General features: G+C 44.7%; 1 protein-coding gene across 6 annotated transcripts in view; it reads right to left on the reverse strand.

Annotated features, from left to right (window-relative positions):
* Positions 1 to 415: 415 nt before the first annotated feature.
* Positions 416 to 19,378, reverse strand: part of usp25 (ubiquitin specific peptidase 25) — a 148,935-nt gene continuing 129,972 nt past the window's right edge. For all 6 annotated transcript variants that reach the window (XM_078560387.1, XM_078560388.1, XM_078560384.1 and 3 more), the window contains 3 exons: positions 9,761 to 9,884; positions 8,326 to 8,521; positions 416 to 1,272 (listed from right to left, as the gene is read on the reverse strand). In XM_078560387.1, coding sequence (XP_078416513.1) covers positions 1,100 to 1,272; positions 8,326 to 8,521; positions 9,761 to 9,884 — 493 coding nt within the window. In that variant the 3' untranslated portion in view covers positions 416 to 1,099. The remainder of the gene's footprint in view (positions 1,273 to 8,325; positions 8,522 to 9,760; positions 9,885 to 19,378) is intronic.

Below are 19,378 nucleotides of genomic sequence, written 5' to 3' on the forward strand. Positions count from 1 at the left end.
ATATTCTCTGGGTAAAGAAGTTTCTCCTGAATTCCTTATTGTATTCATTAGTAACTATCTTATATTTCTAGCCCCTTACATTGGTCTCCCCAGTGGTGGAGGCATCTTCTCCATGCCTATGACACCGAATTCTTTCATGATCTTAAAGACCTCTATAAGGTCACACCTCAGCCTCTTTTCTAGAGGAGGAATTCTTTTGCCATCTCAATTACTAATGCGTTCAAAGGAAACGGAAAAATGAAAAGCAGAATTTTGTCTATTGATTTTTCCTGCCTCAGAGTTCTCCTGGAGATTTAACCTTCAATTCCTGGAGACTCCAGGGCAATCCTGGAGGGTTGGCAACCCTATCTTCCGCACTTTACCTTCAAAGCAACAGAGGTATAAAAAAAAACGCAAAACATCAGAGGTTTCATTGTTACATCAAAAAATAGCCATAAATAAAACTTTATTCTTTCAGTTCCTTCACAAGCCTCATGACGTCATTTTCCTGGGGCGGGGGGGAGGGGGAATGGGTGGGTGGGTGAAGGGGGGTTGGGGGTGGGGGAGGGGGAAGAGAAGGTCAGCACCCACACCTCCAATATTATTGGCTGTCATAAAGAGTAATTAGGAAAGAATAAAATTCAGCAGACAAGATTATGGTTCTTTGAAAAAAAAGAATTGATAGCGTGGCGAATTAACACTCTTACAGAAACCTGGTGGCGGGAGCAGGGGTGCAGAAGAGAGGGGAAATCTCTTGTTTCAAAAAGTTCAATTCCTAATTTAAACATCTGTTTCTTTTCTTTCCTCTCTCGCTCCTCCATCGTCGCCATCTCCTCCGGTTTATGTCCAAAGCATCATGCGCAGAGCTGTGTCCACTGTCAGTCTTGCTGTTTGGAAGTTCATTTATGGTCATGGATGCCTCAAGTTGCTGTTAATTTTTTATTTATTTTTTTTAAAAACGGGTAAAATCTATAGCAGCAGCAAGCAAATTCTGTGACGGGAAGGCAAGGGTTATATCTCAGAACGGAAAAACAAATTTAAACGAAAGATGTCCTTGTTGGTTGTAACGTGCTCCCCCAAAAAGAAAAAAAAAAATATATATATAATCCCGTGTTTCTTTTCATCTGCCGTCTGCGGGAGTTCGACTGAGAGACGCCATTACACGAGCAAAGCGCTCACAGAGTTCATGCGTGGAGAAGGATGGTAGTTTTGGCAGCTCACGGAAAGCTTTGATCTCAGTCGAGCAGTCCAGTAGCTTTGGCAGGAAGTCGGTCAGCTTCTCTTGTAAGTTGGCTGCGAAAGGGAGCGAGAGGGGCAAGAATGATTATTATTTTAAAAAAAAATAAAACGACATTGCCGGTGCACTTCCCGTAAGTGTCGCAATGCTTTCCGTCACAATTCGGAGACCTGCCTTTCACCTGTCCACTGACTCACCTGAGCAGTACCGCAGCAGGTTGTGCTTAATACCGATAATACAAATCTGACGCCCGTGCGCATTTCACTAACAATAACGTGCATTTATATAACACATTTAACATCGTCAGATGTCCCAAGACAATTCACAGGAGCCTGGTTCAAAAGCTATTACGTTTCTAACTCTTCCTGGCTCTGATGAAAGGTCAGAGATCTGAAATGATAACTCTGTTTCTCTCTCCACAGATACTGCCAGGCCTGCTCAATGATTCCAGCATTTTCCATTCTTATGGCACTTCGACATTGAAGTATAGGCAGAGGCACTGGGAACAAGAAATTCCCATGCTTCAACCAACTCTACCTCTCTGCTTCCTAAACTGTCACAACCATCACTCTGGCCATGGCTTAGGGCTAGCACTCTTGTCTCTGAAATAGAATCTGGTTGGGGGTGAAGTCCCACTCCAGAGGCATGAGTATAAGATCCAGGTTGATAATTCAGTGCAGCACTGAGAGAGTGCTGCACTTTCAGAGATGCCGTCTTTCGCTTGACTCATTAAACTGAGGCCCTGTCTGAGCTCTAGGGTAGATAAGACGATCCCATGGCACTCTTTCAAAGAAAGACGAAACAGGAGCAGGAGTGGGATATTCAGCCCTTGGAGTCTGCTCTGCCATCCAATAAGATCATAACTGATCATCGACTTCAGCACCATTTTCTGGTCCTATCCCCAGATCCAGCGATACCCTTAGTGCCCAAAAATCTCAACAATTGAGTATCCACAGTCCTCAGAGATAGAGAATCCAAAGATTCACAGTCCTCTAAGTGAACACATTTCTCATCTCAGTCCTAAATTGCCAACGCCTTGTCGAGAGTGTGCCCCTTCATCAGCCAGGGGAAACAGCCGCTCAGCATCTACCCTGTCAAGCTCCTAAGAATTTTATATATTCCCTAGCTACTGACTCCATCCCTCTCCATGACAACCTTCTGAGACTAAACCAGGCTGTTTGCAAACTTGATGTCATATTCGACCCCGAGATGAGCATCTGGCCACATTTTCACCTTCATAACAGTGCTCGACTTCACTCCCGTCTCAGCTCATCTGCTGCTGAAACCATCATTCATGCATTTGTAACTTCTATGGTCGACTATTCCAAAACACCCCTGTAGCTGGTCATTTAAAAAAATTAATTCATGGAATATGGGCATTGCTGGCTGGGCCAGTATTTATTGCCCTTGAGAAGGTGATGATGAACCTCCTTCTTGAACAGCTTCAGTCCATGTGGTGTAAGTATATCCACAGTACTGTTAGGGAGGGAGTTCCAGGATTTTGACCCAGCGACAGTGAAGGAACGGCGATATATTTCCAAGTCAGGGTGGTGAGTGGCTTGGAGGAGAATGTCCAGGTGGTGGTGTTCCCATGTATCTGCTGCCCTTGTCCTTCTGGATGGTAGTGGTTGTGGGTTTGGAAGGGCCTGTCTAAGGAGCCTTGGTGAGTTTCTGCAGTGTATCTTGTAGATGGTACACACTGCTTCTACTGTGCGTCGGTGGTGGAGGAAGTGAATTTTTGTGGATCGGGTGCCAATAAGCAAGCTGCTTTGTCCTAGATGGTGTCAAGCTTTTTGAGTGTTGTTGGAGCAGCACTACTCCAGGCAGGGGTAGAGTATTCCATCACGCTTCTGGCGTGCCTTGTAGATGGTGGACAGGCTTTGGGGAGTCAGGTGGTGAGTTACTCACCACAGAATTCCTAGCCTCTGACCTGCTCTTGTAGCCACAGTATTTATATGGCTAGTCCAGTTCAGTTTTTGGTCAATGGTAGCCTCCCACGAGTGGGAGGCGATGTTGTAGTGATATTGTCGCTGGACTGGTAATCCAGAGGCTCAGGGTAATGGTCTAGGAACCCGGGTTCGAAATTTGAATTCAATAAAAGTCTAAAAAACCATAAAACCATTGTTGATTGTTGTAAAAACCCACTGGTTCACCAATGCCCTTTAGGGAAGGAAATCTGACGTCCTTACCTGGTCTAGCCTACCTGTGACTCCAGAGCCACAGCAATGTGGTTGACTTTTAAAAATGCCCTCTGAAATGGCCTCAGTTGTCACCACCACTTACTAGGGATGGGCAAACAACGATGGCCCAGCCAGCGAAGCCCACATCCCGCGAATGAATTTTTAAAAAAAGTTCATAGTGGGGGAATTCAGTGATGGTAATGCCATTGAATGTCAAAGGGTGTGGTTGTCTTGTTGGAGATGGTCATTGCCTGGCACTTGAGTGGTGTGAATGTTACTTCCACTTGTCAACCTAAGCCTGGATGTTATCCAAGTTCTGCTGCATTTGGACATGGACTGCTTCAGTATTTGAGGAGTCACGAATGGTGCTGAACATTGTGCAATCATCAGCGAACATTCCCATTTCTGACTTTATGATGGAGGTAAGTTCATTGACGAACCAGCTGAAGATGATTGGACCTAGGACACTACCCTGAGGAACTCCTGCAGAGATGTAATAGGACTGAGATGACTGACTTCCAACAGCCACAACCATCTTCCTTTGTGCTAGGTATGACTCCAACCAGCGGAGAGCTATCCCTCTGATTCCCATTGACTCCAATTTTGCCAGGGATCCTTGATGCCACACTCCTTGATGTCAAGGGCAGTCACTCTCAACTCACTACTGGAGTTCAGCTCTTTTGTCCATGTTTGAACCAAGGCTGTAATGAGGTCAGGAGCTGAGTGGCCTTGACAGAACACAAACTGAGCGTCAGCGAGCAGGTTATTGCTAAGCAAGTCCCACTTGATGGCACTGTTGATGAGCCCTTCCATCACTTTACTGATGATCGAGAGAAAACTGATGGGGCGGTAATTGGTCGGGTTGGATTTGTCCTGTTTTGTGTGTACAGGACATACCTGGCAATTGTCCACCATTGGGTAGATGCCAATATTGTAACTGTAGTAGAACAGCTTGGCTAGGCAGGCTGCAAGTTCTGGAGCACAAGTCTTTAGTATTATTGCCGCAATATTGCCAGGGCCCATAGCCTTTGCTGTATCCAGTATCTTCAATCATTTCTTGATATCACATGGAGTGAATTGAATTGGCTGAAGACTGGCATTTGAGATGCCTAAGGACCTCTGGAGAAGACTGAGATGGATCACCCACTTGGCATTTCTGGTTGAAGATTGTAGCAAAGCTTCAGCCTTATCTTTTGCACTGATATGCTAGGCTCCCCCATCATTGTGGAGCCTCCTCCTCCAATGAGTTGTTTAATTGCCCACCACCACCATTCATGACTGTATGTGGCAGGACTAGAGCTTAGATCTGGTCTGTTGTTTGTGGAATTGCTTAGCTCTGTTGATCACTGGCTTGCGTTGTAGCTTAACCAGGCTGGCACCTCATTGTTAGGTATGCCTGGTGCTGCTCCTGGCATGCCCTCCTGCACTCTTCACTGAGCCAGGGTTAATCTCCTGGCTTGGTGGTAATGGTAGAATGTTGCGAGAGAAGAAGCGGGGCCATTAACAGTGAGAGGGTGCAAGAGGGGCAGCAGGGCCATTAACAGCGAGAGAGCAGCAGGGCCATTAACAGTGAGAGAGTTGCGAGAGGAGCAGTAGGGCCATTAACTGAGAGAGAGAGCACGAGAAGCAGCGGGGCCTTTAACAGTGAGAGAGCTAGAGGAGCAGTGGGGCCATTAACAATGAGAGTGCGAGAGGAGCAGCAGGGCCATTAACAGTGAGAGAGTGAGAAAAGAGTGAGAGACCATTAAGGAGCATGGAGAGAGAGGCGAGAGACCATTAAAGATTGCAGAGAGCAGCTGATTGGTGAGTAGGATTGATGAGTATTTCTAGTCTTCAAAGTAAAAATAAGGTCCTTAGTTTGTGTTTAGGTCTCTAGTCTTTTTTTTCTCTTTTTCTTAAAAATAGCTTGTTAAGAATAAGATCGATACTGGTGTGTAAAAAAAATTACAATAAAGTGTAAAGAGTGGGGGATTCTTCAGGTGTAAAGAGCATGTATATTAGAGTATTTAATTAAGTAGTTAAATAAAATACAATAGTGAAGGCAGGATGGGTGATGTGTTGCTGCTGCAGCATGTGGGCACTGCTGGACACCAAGGTGATCCAGAGCGAATACATCTGTAGTAAGTGTTTGCAGCTCGAGGAACTTCGGATCCGAGTTAAGGAGCTGGAGTCTGAGCTGCAAATGTTGTGCCACATCAGGGAGGGGGAAAGTGACCTGGACATTTTGTTCCAGGAGACGGTCACACCCCTCAGATTAGGTAATTCAAATTTGGTCTGTGATCAGGGACAGGAGGATGTGACAGCAAGTGAAGCAGGTATGGGGACCCAGGGGGTAGCGTTAGAGGAGCCTCAGCCCCTGAAACTGTCCAACAGTAACAAGGTTCTTGCAAGCTATGTGAACGAGAGCAAGGGTTGCAGGGAGAATGAGCGAACTGACCACGGCACCGTGACACAGGGAGCCATTCAAGTGAGGAGAGAAAATCGGAACATAGTAGTGATAGGGACAGTATAATTAGGGGGATACTGTTCTTTGCAGCCATGAGATGAGTCCTGAAGGCTGTGTTGCCTGCCCAGTGTCAGGGTTAAGGACATCTCCTTAGGGCTGGGAACGTACTTGCAGGGGCGGGGAGGGATCCAGTTGTCGTCATCTATGTTGGTACCAATGATATTGATAGGACTAGAAAGGAGATTCTGCTGAAATAATTTAAACAGTTAGGAGCTAAATTAAAAAGCAGACCCTCCAAGGTAATAATCTCTGCTCTCTAACAGTAGCTACACTGTAGGGCAGAGAATAAATCAGGAGATAATGAGGGCATGTAAAAAAGGCAGTACATTCATCATGGGTGACTTTAATCTTCATGTAGATTGGGAAAATCAAATTGGCAAAGGTAGCCACGAGCAAGAATTCATAGAGTGTCTTCAGGACAGTTTCCTAGAACAATATGTTGTGGATCCAACCAGGGATCAGGCTATTTTGGATCTGGTAATGTGTTATAAGGCAGGTTTAATAAATGATCTTACAGTAAAAGACCCCTAGGAAACAGTGACCATAACATGGTAGAATTTAGCACTCAGTTTGGGAGTGAGAAACTTGGTTTGGAAACTACTGTGCTAAACTTAAATAAGGGTAACTGCAAAGGAATGAGGGCAGAGTTGGCTGGAGTGGACTGGGAAAGGAGTTTAGCAGAAAAGACAGTTGATGGACAATGGGCAGATGTTTAAGAAAATAGTTCATGACTCACAACAAAGATATATCCCAGTGAGGAAGAAGGATTCTAGGAAGGGGATAAACCAACCATGGTTAACCAAGGAAGTTAAAGATAATATCAAATTGAAAGAAAAAACATACAATATGGCAAAGATTGGTGGTAAGCCAGAGGATTGGGAAAGTTTTAAACTCCAAAAGATGACCAAAAAAGTAATAGAGAGGGAGAAAATAAACTTTGCGGGTAAACTAGCAAGTAATATAAAAACAGACAGTAAGAGCTTCTTAAAATATACAAAAAGGAAGAGGGGTGCCAGTTAGTTTAACATCCAGCATTGGGAAAATGTTAGAGTCTGTATAAAGGATTTAATAGCAGAGCATTTAGAAATACATAATCTAATCAAGCAGAGTCAGCATGGCTTCAAGAAGGGAAAATTATGCCTGACGAATTTATTAGAATTCTCTGAGCAGGTAACAAGCAGGATAGATAAAGGGGAACCCGAAGCTGTAATACATTTGGATTTCCAAAAGGCGTTTAAGGGCCCATGGTGTTGGGGGTAGTCTATTAGCTTGGATAGAGGATTGGCTAACTAATAGAAGACAGAGAGTTGGGATAAGGAGGGGCATTTTCAGGATGGCAACCTGTAACTAGTGGAGTACCACAGGGATCAGTGCTGGGGCCACAATTATTTGCAGTATATCGCGAAGTTTGTGGATGACACAAAAATAGGTGAGAAGGCAAGTGGTGAGCAAAGAGTCTACAGAGGGATATAGGCAGGTGAAGTGATTGGGCAAAAACTTGGCAGATGGAATATAATGTGGGAAAATGAGAGGTTACGCATTTTGGCAGGAAGAATAGAGGAGCTGAATATTATTTACACAGAGAAAGACTGCAGAAAGCTACAGCACAGAGGAATTTGAGAGTCTTCGTGCATAAATTCCAAAATCGAAAGAAAGATATACTGGCAGTGGAAGCAGTCCAGAGAAGGTTCACTAGGTTGATCCCAGGTATGGCGGGATTTTCTTATGAGGAGAGGTTGAGTAGGTTGGGCCTGTACTCACTGGAGTTTAGAAGAATGAGAGGCGACCTTATTGAAACATATTCTTAGGAGGCTTAACAGGGTAGATGCTGAGAGGCTGTTTCCACTTGTGGGAGGGTCTAGGACCAGGGGGCATAATCTCAGAGTAAGGGGTCGCCCATTTAAGACAGAGATGAGGAGGATTTTCTTCTCTCAGAGGGGTAGTGAATCTGCGGAATTCTTTACTGCAGACGGTTGTAGAGGCCGGGTCGTTAAATATATTCAAGGCTGAGATGGACAGATTTTTAATCAGTAAGGGAATCAAGGTTCATGGGGAAAAGGCAGGAAAGTGGAATTGAGGATTATGAGATTAGCCATGATCTCATTGAATGGCGGAGCAGACTCGATGGGCCAAATGGCCTACTTCTTATGGTCGTGATACAAAGTCGAGGATTCCATTTATTTTAGTGAGCTGCACACCAAGGTCTCTCTGCTCCACTTCAAACCTTACCACTTTATGGAGCACTTCCTCTCCCTGTTGCTTCTAACAAAGTAACTGGTGATAATTAACCATTTATAACTCTTTGCTTTCTTTTAACTTGATTTTTAAAAATCTACTTCAAGTTTATCTCTGAGCCGCCTGTACTTTCCTTCATGACGAATCTCCGAATCTGGATAGCTCAATACGCATCCAACAATACTCACGTTCCATTTCTTGCCCCAGATATGAACACCATCGGTTTCTCATGTCCTCTACAGCCACAATGTCTTTCTCCTCCATTTCATCCACCAGCAGTAGTGGTAGACAGGGCACGACCAACTCATTCATGGTGGTGAGACCTTCCTCTACCTCTTGGTCATCTCCCGACTCGAAGAGAGCTGCAGCATGCTCATTCAGTTTCTAACCAAGCACAGCAAAGGAATATGTCAGACAACCTTAAATGTTACCGTAAAACATTTGGAGGGGGTATTATAAAGATATTTACTGGAATGGTCCCAGGGATGAAGGATTATAGTTACATGGATAAACTGGAGAAGCTGGAGTTGTTCACCTTAGACCAAAGGAGAAGAGGTTTTTAAAACCATGAAGGGTTCAGGCAGTGCCCAAAATTAGATGCAATACTCTATGCCTCTATTTATAAAGCCCAGGATCCCGTAAGCCTTTTTTAAAAAAACACTTTCTCAACCCGCCCTGTCACCTTCAATGATTTGTACACACATACCCCCAGATGTCTCTGTTCCTGTAACCCTTTTAAAACTGTGCCTTTTATTTTATTTTTATATTTCATTCGCCATCACAAGGAATAGTGAAAGTGAATAGCATAGATACCTTCAAGGGAAAGCAAGATAAATACATGGGGGATAAAGGAATAGGAGGGTATATTGATGGAGTTAAATGAAAAATTGTGGGAGAAGGCTTGGGTGAGCATAAACACCATCATTGATTAATTGGGCCAAATGGCCTGCTTCTGTGCTGCAAATTCTATGTCATGAATTATATGTAATACATATTATTTTCCAAATTACTCATGCTTACAGGGGAGTTGCACCTTTCATTATTTAACTTACTAAAAAGATTAGATCCACAGGAAAACTATTCTGCCCATGTCTCAGGTGTCACTTTCTGTACTGGTGTAATGTTTTTCTGTTTTCCTCCCCTGTGACCTCATGGTGAGTGTTAACTTAGTGCTAATTAAAGGAAGGGTTCCTGCCCCCTCAGTAAAAACTAGGTTGAGATTTCCCAAACTCAACAGAGACAGAACCATTCCAGCCAACACAAGAGAACTTTCGTCCCATAAGTCACTGCGAGATTTGAACCAATATCCAAATGTTAACAGGGCAGTGCCTAGCTCAATAATCCAAACATCCTTAACAACACTGGGATATGGATAAAACCTGATGTGCAAGTTACAACTTTCATACATGCTCTTTTGCTCACCAATAGAAGGGGAGTGGATGGGTAACAATGCAACTTATCGCCCAGATTTTACAGCAGATTCTAATTATCACAAAGTTACACGGAGCAGGACTGTATTAACAAAACAGCAAATGTTACATTTTGACTCGTGAGTCATTGCTTAGAGGCTACCTGTACGAATATGTTAATTATGCATTGTTTGTGTCATCAAACTATACTTACAAGCAAACACTCGCGCCTGTAATGTGACATCAGCTCTTCATCGTGCCCTCTGTATATCCCTTTGGACAGCAGCTCTTTGTTATATTGGTAAGCATGGATAAGGTACATCAAGGCTTCATTGTAACTGAAAAAAGACCCCACAGGTTACTCATCACATTATGTAATACATGCTGCAGCCTGAGCCACACAGAAGAACAGGGGCACCAGGCACATGGAAATATCATCGCTAAGCTACACACCATCCTGACTTGGAACTATACCTCTGTTCTTTCACTGTCGCTGGGTCAAATTCCTGGAACTCCCTAATATTTAAACTAATATTTATGGTCCCTAGTTCTCCCTCTCAAGAAGAAGCATCTTCTTTGTCTATCTTATCAAACCCTTGCATAATTGTAAAGTCCTCTCTCAGGTCACCTCTCAGTCTTTTTCCTAGAGAAAAGATCCTCAGCCCATTAAGTCTTTCCTAACAGTTGTAACCTATCAGTTCTGGTGACATCCTTGTCATTCTTTTTGCACCTTCTCCAGTGTCTCTAAATCCTTTTTATAACATGGGCGCCAGAACTGTTCACAGTACTGCAAGGGTGGTCTAACCGAGGTTCTATCTAAGTTTAGAAGGTTAAGGAGTAATTAACTCTTCAACTCATGTCTTTTTAATTATATTCCTCTAAAAATAATAAACCCCACAGCACTTTGTTTGCATGTGTTTATGGACAATGGAAGTGAAAGGAATGCCACAATTAATTTCAATGCCACCGAGCTAGGGAAGAGGGGAGGACTGGGAAAGATCAGCTTGAGGTCCTACTCCTCTGTGCTGACCAGTGACCCTCCCCTCAACTCCTGCTACAAAAAGGCGGTCAGGTGAAAACAGGATCAAGCTGGGTCTCTTCCCTTCCCCAAGGTCGAACAGATCGTCAGCACTCACAACTGATTAATGGGCACTTGGATGAGATTCCAGAACCTGTAGAACTGTAAGCGACGATAAGTCAGCGCATTGAGAGCAAGGGGAGGGGAAGCTGAACAAGGGACTCTATTGACGGCGAGATTCTTTCTCCTTTTAAATGGGCCAACTCATCATCTATGAAAAATCTTGGTGGACAAAATTGACAGCTGTGAATACACAGGGCTGATTCTGGGAACAGTTTCAAAGATGCAATCTAGAATGCTTCTTTGAAACCATTTAAAAAGCGCAGGCATCATGAAAATAACTTCAACAGTTTAACAGGAAGGTTTCGCTGCCGAATGTGCTTCTCCCCTGCCATCCCAGACAACTAAATGCTGTAAACTGTACACGGCAATCTCCAAGTTTGGTTTTATTCCAATGTTTTGGGGGAAGGTGACAGTGCAGCCATTTAAAGTGCTTGTTCCCAGGGGGTTTGCCGCACTGTGTGGCCCCATTTACTCATTCACCATGTTCAGCAGCTGTCGAAATGGCCTGGGACTCTTCTCAGAACTGGAACTGTGGGCCTGCAGCCAGGGAAGCAAGGAGCTTAAATTCCTTCCCTGATTGATCTTTGGTGGTCAAAATAACATATTCAGACCCTTGGAGATTCAGCTGAAAACATAAACAAGCACAACACATAGACACAAGCATGCATGCACACATACACACACCCCACACATATGCCCTGCTTCTGACTAGTCGCTGGGCAGATGAAACTGCACTGCTGAGAGTGCAAAACAGAATATTGACAGATGAAAAGCAGGGCTATCCAGTGCTCTTACTGGTTGCTAGCCAGACTAACTTGGCCACTCACCCACTTATTTGAATTGCTTCTTAGAGGGCAGGACTAAGGAACATTGCCATAGAACCTTAAAGATAACAAAGACCTGAAATATCCAGTGTTATGTACACTGGAATCAGATGTTAGTACTGCAGCAGATTCCTGTTAAAGGGGACGAAAAACTTTAGCATCGAACACTTTCAATGTGCAATAGTAATTCAACTTATTACACCTTCCACACTGTTAGAGAGACTGCATTTATAGAAAGAAAGATATGTATTTATACAGGAGGATCGGGAAAGGCATCAGCTCAGGTTGCTACTCTCCTGTGTTATCCAGTGACCTTATCCTAGTCTATCAATCAGGACACTTCAACGTGATTCACAGCCAATTCAGCACTTTTGAAGTGTTGTAGGAAATGCAGGAGCCAATTTGTGCACAACAAGTTCCCACAAATAGCAAGGTGGCAATGTTTTGATGATGATAACTCCAATGGTCTTCTTCAAAATAGGCTACCTGAGAGGGGAGACAGTGGTTCGGTGTAACATTTCATCTGCAAGACAGCATCTCTGACAGTGCAGTTCTCCCTCCGTAACTGAGTGTCTCAGCCCAGTTTACGTGCTCAAGTCTCTGGGGGTGGGACTTGAAACGACAGCCTTCTGACTCAGAAATGAGAGAGTGCTACCCACTGGGCCACAGCTGGCACACCACGGCTCAGTGGGACACATTGGGGTGTGAATGATGTGCATGCATGCCAGATATTGGGATGGAGCTACATGCTGAATCCAACCACTGGATTTAGATGGCTTATACGGAAAGCAACAAATATCAAACAAGGAAGGGAAGGGGGAGAGGGGGTTGAGGAGGAAGGGAAGAGGAACGGGGGAAGGTGAGGGAGGAGGAGGAGGAGAAGGGGAAGTGGAAGCGAAGGGGAAGGAGGGAGGGGAAAATTGAAGGGGAAAGGGTGGGTGGAGGTGCATGGGGTGAGGGAGGGCAGGTGGACTGGCAGGAGAGGGGAAGAGGGAGAGGGAGAGAAGGAAGCAGGGAGAGGAGAAGAAGGTGAAGAGGTGGAAAGACGAAGAGAGTTACAGAGTAGAATTCAGGCATTCAGCTGGTTTACAGACAAAGTGAGTAACAGGCTGCTTGTTAATCTGGGGGTTTTACATATTGCAAGAGTGTGAATAGTTATGAAGGCGGTGTGGCTCAGTCAACATGAATTGTATTCACTGGGAATGACTTCTGGGGAAGAGAGCCCATGAAAGGTTGCTTTAGTCACAAGTTGATTTTAAGCACAAATTAAGGTGAAAATATGTTATATACAAGCTTAGACTGCCCTGTAAAAAGTTGTCATTTTTTTCTTTATTCTTTCATGGGATGTGGGCATTGCTGGCAAGGCCAGCATTTGTTGCCCATCCCTAGTTACCCTTGAACTGAGTGAATGACTTGGCCATTTCAGAGGGCATTTTGAGAGTCAGCCACATTGCTTTGGGTCTGGAGTCACATGTAGGCTAGACCTGGTAAGGGCAGCAAATTTCCTTCCCTAAAGGACATTAGTGAATCAGATGGGTTTTTATGACAATCGATAACGGTTTAACGGTCACAATTAAACATTTTTCCATCTTTTCAAACTAATGGTGTCTGTGATTGAGATTGCCAACTCTTTAGCCAAAGGTACAAATTAGGGGTAATTTGGCCCTGAGAGTCTGTGTCCATTAGTAACTGGGTTGAGCTTCCCAAACCTGTTGAACATAGGGCTCCTACAGCCAGCAAACAGAATAGGTTTTCTCCCAGCAACCTAAACTGCATTTGAGCACTACTCCCAGGGAAATAAATTATAAATTCCATCTATATAGCATTGGTACAGCAATGTTTTAGAATGTTTGCTAATGAACACTAAGCAGGAAGCCAAGGAAATCAATGAGATTGGTTTGCTGTAAGCAGTTCAAGGTGAGGAGAGTGTTAGGATGAAACATAGAAAAGGGAGCATATAAGCAGTAGTGGAAGTGCCATGGAGCAAATATGGAGGGCTTGAGCTGGGAGAATCTGGTTGAGTAGGAAGCTGAGTGAATGACAGGAGACAAGAGGTTTAGCTTTAAGTCGGAGTTTGGTGCTTAATTGGAGTGGGACCAAAACAGCAAGTGAATGAGCAAACAATTTCTGTGGGTAGTACTAGTGTATAGCACAGCAGTAAATAGTGTATGAAATGATGGAAAAGGGATCTAGAAAAGTGATAGATAAGAACAGCACACTGCGAAATATCCTGGAAGAACAAAGTCCCCAGAGTACACATGGATGAAGTGCAGCCCAACAGAGGAATGCTGAGTTCAATATCAAGCTGACTCCACTCCTGAAATACATGCAGGGAATAAAGATTTCTGAAGATCTATTCAGCATGTGATCACCCTATGGAGAGCAGATCTGCCAACAGTGTCCAAGTGGTGACAATCGCACTTCTAACTCAGGGTGTTCTCTTTTTTTTAATCTATTCATGGGATATGGGCTTGACTGGCTGGGCCAGCATTTATTGCCCATCCCTAGTTGTCCTTGAGAAGGTGCTGGTGAGCTGCCTTCTTGAACTGCTGTAGTCCATGTGGTGTAGGTACACACACAGTGCTGTTAAGGAGTTCCAGGATTTTGACTCAGTGACAGTAAAGGAATGGCAATATATTTCCAAGTCAGGATGGTGAGTGACTTGGAGGGGAATTTCCAGGTGGTGGTGTTCCCATCGATCTGCTGACTTTGTCTTTCTAGATGGTAGTAGTCATGGGTTTGGAAGGTGATGTCTAAGGAGCCTTGGTGAATTCCTGCAGTGCATCATGTAACTGGTACACACTGCTGCCACTGTGTGTTGGTGGTGGAGGGAGTGAATGTTTGTGGATGTGGTGCCAATCAAGTGGGCTGTTTTGTCCTGGACAGTGTCAAGCTTCTTGATTGCTGTGAGAGCTGCACTCATCCAGGCAAGTGGGGGAGTATTCCATCACAGTCCTGACTTGTGTCTTCTCGATAGTGGACAGGCTTTGGAGAGTCAGGAGGTGAGTTACTCGTCACACGATTCCTAGCCTCTGACCTGCTCTTGTAGCCACAGTATTTATATGGCTAGTCCAGTTCAGTTTCTGGTCGATGGTAACCCCCAGGATGTTGATAGTGGGGGATTCAGTGATGGTAATGCCATTGAACATCAAGGGGCAATGGTTAGATTCTCTCTTGTTGGAGGTGGTCATTGCCTGGCACTTGTATGGTGCAAATGTTGCTTACCACTTGTCAGCTCAAGCCTGGATATTGTCCAGGTCATGCTGCATTTGGACATGTTCTGCTTCAGCATGAGGAGTCACGAATGGTGCTGAACATTGTGCAATCATCAGCAAACATCCCCACTTCTGACCTTATGATGGAAGGAAGGTCATTGATGAAGCAGTTGAAGATGGTTGGGCCAAGGACACTACCCTGAGGAACTCCTGCAGTGATGTCCTGGAGCTGAGATGACTGATGTCCAACAACCACAGCCGTCTTCCTTTGTGCTAGGTATGACTCCAACCAGTGGAGATTTTTCCCCCTGATTTCCATTGACTCCAGTTTTGCTAGGGCTCCTTGATGCCACACTCAGTAAAATGTGGCCTTGATATCAAGGGCAGTCACTCTCACCTCACCTGGGCGTTCAGCTCTTTTGTCCATGTTTGAACCAAGGCTGTAATGAGGTCAGGAGCTGAGTGGCCCTGGCGGAACACAAACTGGGTGTCAGTGAGCAGGTTATTACTAAGCAACTGCTTGATAGCACAGTTGATGGCCTCTTCCATTACTTTACTGGTGATTGAGTATAGACTGATGGGGCGGTAATTGGTCGGGTTGGATTTGTCCTGCTTTTTGTGTACAGGACATAACTGGGCAATGTTCCACATAGCCGGGTAGATGCCAGTGTTGTAGCTGTACTGGAACAGCTTGGCTAGGGGACGCATCAAGTTCTGGAGCACAAGTCTTCAGTATTATTGACAGAATATTGTTAGGGCCCATTGCCTTTGCACTATCCAGTGTCTTCAGCCATTTCTAGCTATCACAAGGAGTGAATCGAATTGGCTGAAAACTGACAGCTGTGATGCTGGTGACCTCCGGAGGAGGCTGAGATGGATCATCCACTGAGCACTTCTGGCTGCAGATTGTAACAAATGCTTCAGCCTTATCTTTTGCACTGATGTGCTGGGCTCCCCCATTTTTGAAGATGGGGGTATTTGTGGAGCCTCCTCCTCCAGTGAGTTGCTTAATTGTCCACCACCATTCATGGCTGGATGTGGCAGGCATGCAGAGTTTAGATCTGATCTGTTGGTTGTTGTGGGATTGCTTAGATCTGTCTATCACTTGCTGCTTATGCTGTTTGACATGCAAGTAGTCCTGTGTCATAGCTTCACCAGGTTGACACCTCATTTTTAGGTATGCCTGATGCTGCTCCTGGCATGCCCTCCTGCACTCTTTATTGAATCAGGGTTGATCCCCTGGTTTGATGATAATGGTAGAGTGGGGGATGTGCCAGGCCATTAATTTACAGAGATAAAAACAAAAAGCTAAAAGCTACTGCGGATGCTGGAAATCCAAAACAAAAACAGAATTACCTGGAAAAACTCAGCAGGTCTGGCAGCATTGGCGGAGAAGAAATCAGTTAACGTTTCGAGCCTTAATTTACAGATTATGTTTGAGTACAATTCTGCTGCTGCTGATGGCCCAAAGCACTTCATGGATATCCACTCTTGCTGTTCAAAATCTATCCCATTTAGCATGGTGATTGTGCCATACAACACAATGGAGGGTATCCTCAATGTGAAGACAGGACTTCCTCTCCACAAGGTCTGTGTGGCAGTCACTCCTACCGATACTGTCATGGACAGATGCATCTGCAGCAGGCAGGTTGGTGAGGATGAGGTCATGTATGTTTTTCCCTCTTGTTGGTTCCTTCATCACTTGCCGCAGATCCAGTCTAACTATGTCCTTCAGGACTCAGCCAGCTCTGTCAACCAAGCCACTCTTGGTGAAGGACACTGAAGTCCCCCACCCAGAGTACATTCTGCACCCATGCCATCCTCAGTGCTTCTTCCAGTGGTATTCTAACATGGAGGAGCACTGATTCATCAGCTGAGGGAGGGTGGTATATGGTAATCAGCAGGAGGTTTCCTTGCCCATAAGACTTAATGGGGTCCGGAGTCATTGTTGAGGACTCCCAGGGCAACTCCTTCCCAACTGTATACCACTGTGCTGCCACCTCTGCTGGGTTTGTCCTGCCGGTGGGAAAGGACATGCCCAGCGATGGTGATGATCAGGGCATGATCTTCAAGAGAGATTCTGTGAGGATGACTATACCAGACCATTGCTTGACTAGTCTGCGAGAAAGCTCTCCCAATTTTGGCACCAACCCCCAGATGTTAGTAAGGAGGACTTTGCAGGGTCAAGATGGCTGAGTTTGCCGTTGTCGTTTCCAGTGCCTAGGTGGATGATGGGTGGTCCGCCTGGTTTCATTCCTTTTTTGAGACTTTTTAGCAGTTTGATAAAACTGAGTGGCTTGCTAGGCCATTTCAGAGAGCATTTAAGAGTTTAACATTGCTATGGGTCTGGGGTCACATGTAGGCCAGACCAGATAAAGATGGCAGATTTCCTTCCCTAAAGGACATTAGTGAACCAGATGGGTTTTTTTACAACAATCGACAATGGTTTCATGGTCCATGTTTCATGGACTTTTAATTCCAGATTTTTACTGAATTTAAATTCCACCATCTGCCATGTGGGATTCGAACCCTGGGTCTCAGGGTTACTTGTCCAGTGACAATACCACTATGCCATCGCCTCCCCAAATCCCGCATCAGAGACTTGAGCTCATGATCTAGGCAGACAATTTAGTGCCATACTGAGTGGCTATACCCTCAGAAGTGCCACCTTACAGATAAGATGTTAAGCTGCCTAGGCTCTCAGATGGACATAAGCGCCTCCCACAGCGCTATTCTGAAGAACAGTGACGGAGTTCCCCCCAGTCCCGACTAATAGCTATCCCTCCACCACCATCACGAAAAAAAAGAACTGCCTTGTCACTATCACGCTACTGTTTGTGGGATCTTGCTGTGCTCACATAAGCTGTTTTGTTTCCAACATTTACAAACGACTGAGCTTCATAAGTATTTCATTGGTTGTGAAGTGTTTTGGGATGTGCTGAGGTTGTGAAAGGCATTATATAAATGCCAGCATTTCTTTCTTAACAGTGGAGAAGAGGGCAAGAAAGCAGGGCAGGACAAGTCAGAAGGAACCAGCACAGGCAAATCCGGTGGGTCTGCACATCTCCAATTGATACGACACTTTTTTTGGCACTCATCACGAGGTCAAAGATGAAGGTGGTTCATCAAGAATGACACCACGGCACTGTAAACAAGGGGTTCCTCAACAGAGAGAAGTCTGATACTTTCCCCCAGAACATGGTCTCAGTTATTAATGCTGTAGGTGAAACCATAGAAAACCATAAAAAAGTTACAGCACAGGAGGCCATTCAGCCCATCTTGTCCATGTCAGCCCAAGGACACCCAGGTGCCCTTTCTAATCCCACCTTCCTGCACCCGGCCCATAGACCTGCAGCTTACAGCACTTAAGGTGCAGATCCAGGTACTTCTTAAAAGAGTTTAGAGTTTCTGCCCCTACCACCAACTCGGGCAGTGAATTCCGGACACCCACTACCCTCTGCGTAAAAAAGTTCTTCCTCATGTCCCCCCTACATCTTCTGCCACTTATCATGAATCTATGTCCCCTGGTTCTAGAATTCTCCACCAAGGGAAACAATTTTATCCTATCCACTCTGTCTATTCCCCTCATAATTTTGTACACCTCAATCAAGTCACCTCTCAGCCTTCTTTGTTCTAAGGAAAATAACCCCAACCTATCCAATCTCTCCTCGTAGCTACACTTTTCTAACCCTGGCAACATTCTTGTAAACCTCTTCTGCTATTACGTCCTTCCTGTAATGTGGTGACCAGAACTGCACACAATACTCCAGTTGTGGCCTCACCTGTGTTTTATACAATTCCAACATTATATCCTTGCTTTTATATTCTATACCTCTACCAATGAAGGAGAGCATTCCATATGCCTTCTTTACAACCTTGTCTACTTGAACTGCTGCCTTCAGGGACCTGTGTACTTGTATGCCAAGATCTCTCACTTCATCTACCCCTCTTAGTATATTCCCATTTATTGTGTAATCCCTGTGACTTTGACCTCCCTAAATGTATGACCTCACACTTCTCTGTTAAAATCCATCTGCACTTTACCGCCCACTCCACCAGGATATCTCTCAGGATTGATTCTACTAATTTGCTCACTACCAATGCAAGACTAACTGGCCTATAATTGTTTGGCATTTCCTTTCATCCCTTTTTAAACAATGGAACTACGTTTGCATTTCTCCAGTCCTCTGGTACCTCCTCTGTATCGAGTGAAGATTGGAAAATCATCCTCAGCATCTATTATCTCCTCCCTGACTTCCTTCAGCAGCCTCTGAAACAATCCATCTAGCCCTGGTGACTTATCAACTTTCAAGGATTTCAACCCTTCGAGTACTACTTCTTTCTTTATGACTATCCCGTCCAATATCTGAAACAAAGTAATTCTAATTGCATCACTTTTCTTCTTAGCATTCATGACTGATAATATTGTTTCTTATCAATACTGCTGCCCTTCCTTCCTTCACCATATCCAGGCATACTTAATTGCGATCCTAACCCTGCTTTGTCACAATTTAGGTACTAAATCTGTGCTGTGTGCACTCTATTGCACACCATTCCTTTTGCCCACCACCCCTGTGCTCGCTGATCCGACCATGCTCCCAACAACTCAAGTCTCAACTTCTCATTCGCTTATTCAAACCCTTTCATGGTCT

This window comes from Cetorhinus maximus, chromosome 16, assembly GCF_964194155.1.
Source record: "Cetorhinus maximus chromosome 16, sCetMax3.hap1.1, whole genome shotgun sequence".
In the NCBI taxonomy this organism is placed as follows: domain Eukaryota; kingdom Metazoa; phylum Chordata; class Chondrichthyes; order Lamniformes; family Cetorhinidae; genus Cetorhinus; species Cetorhinus maximus.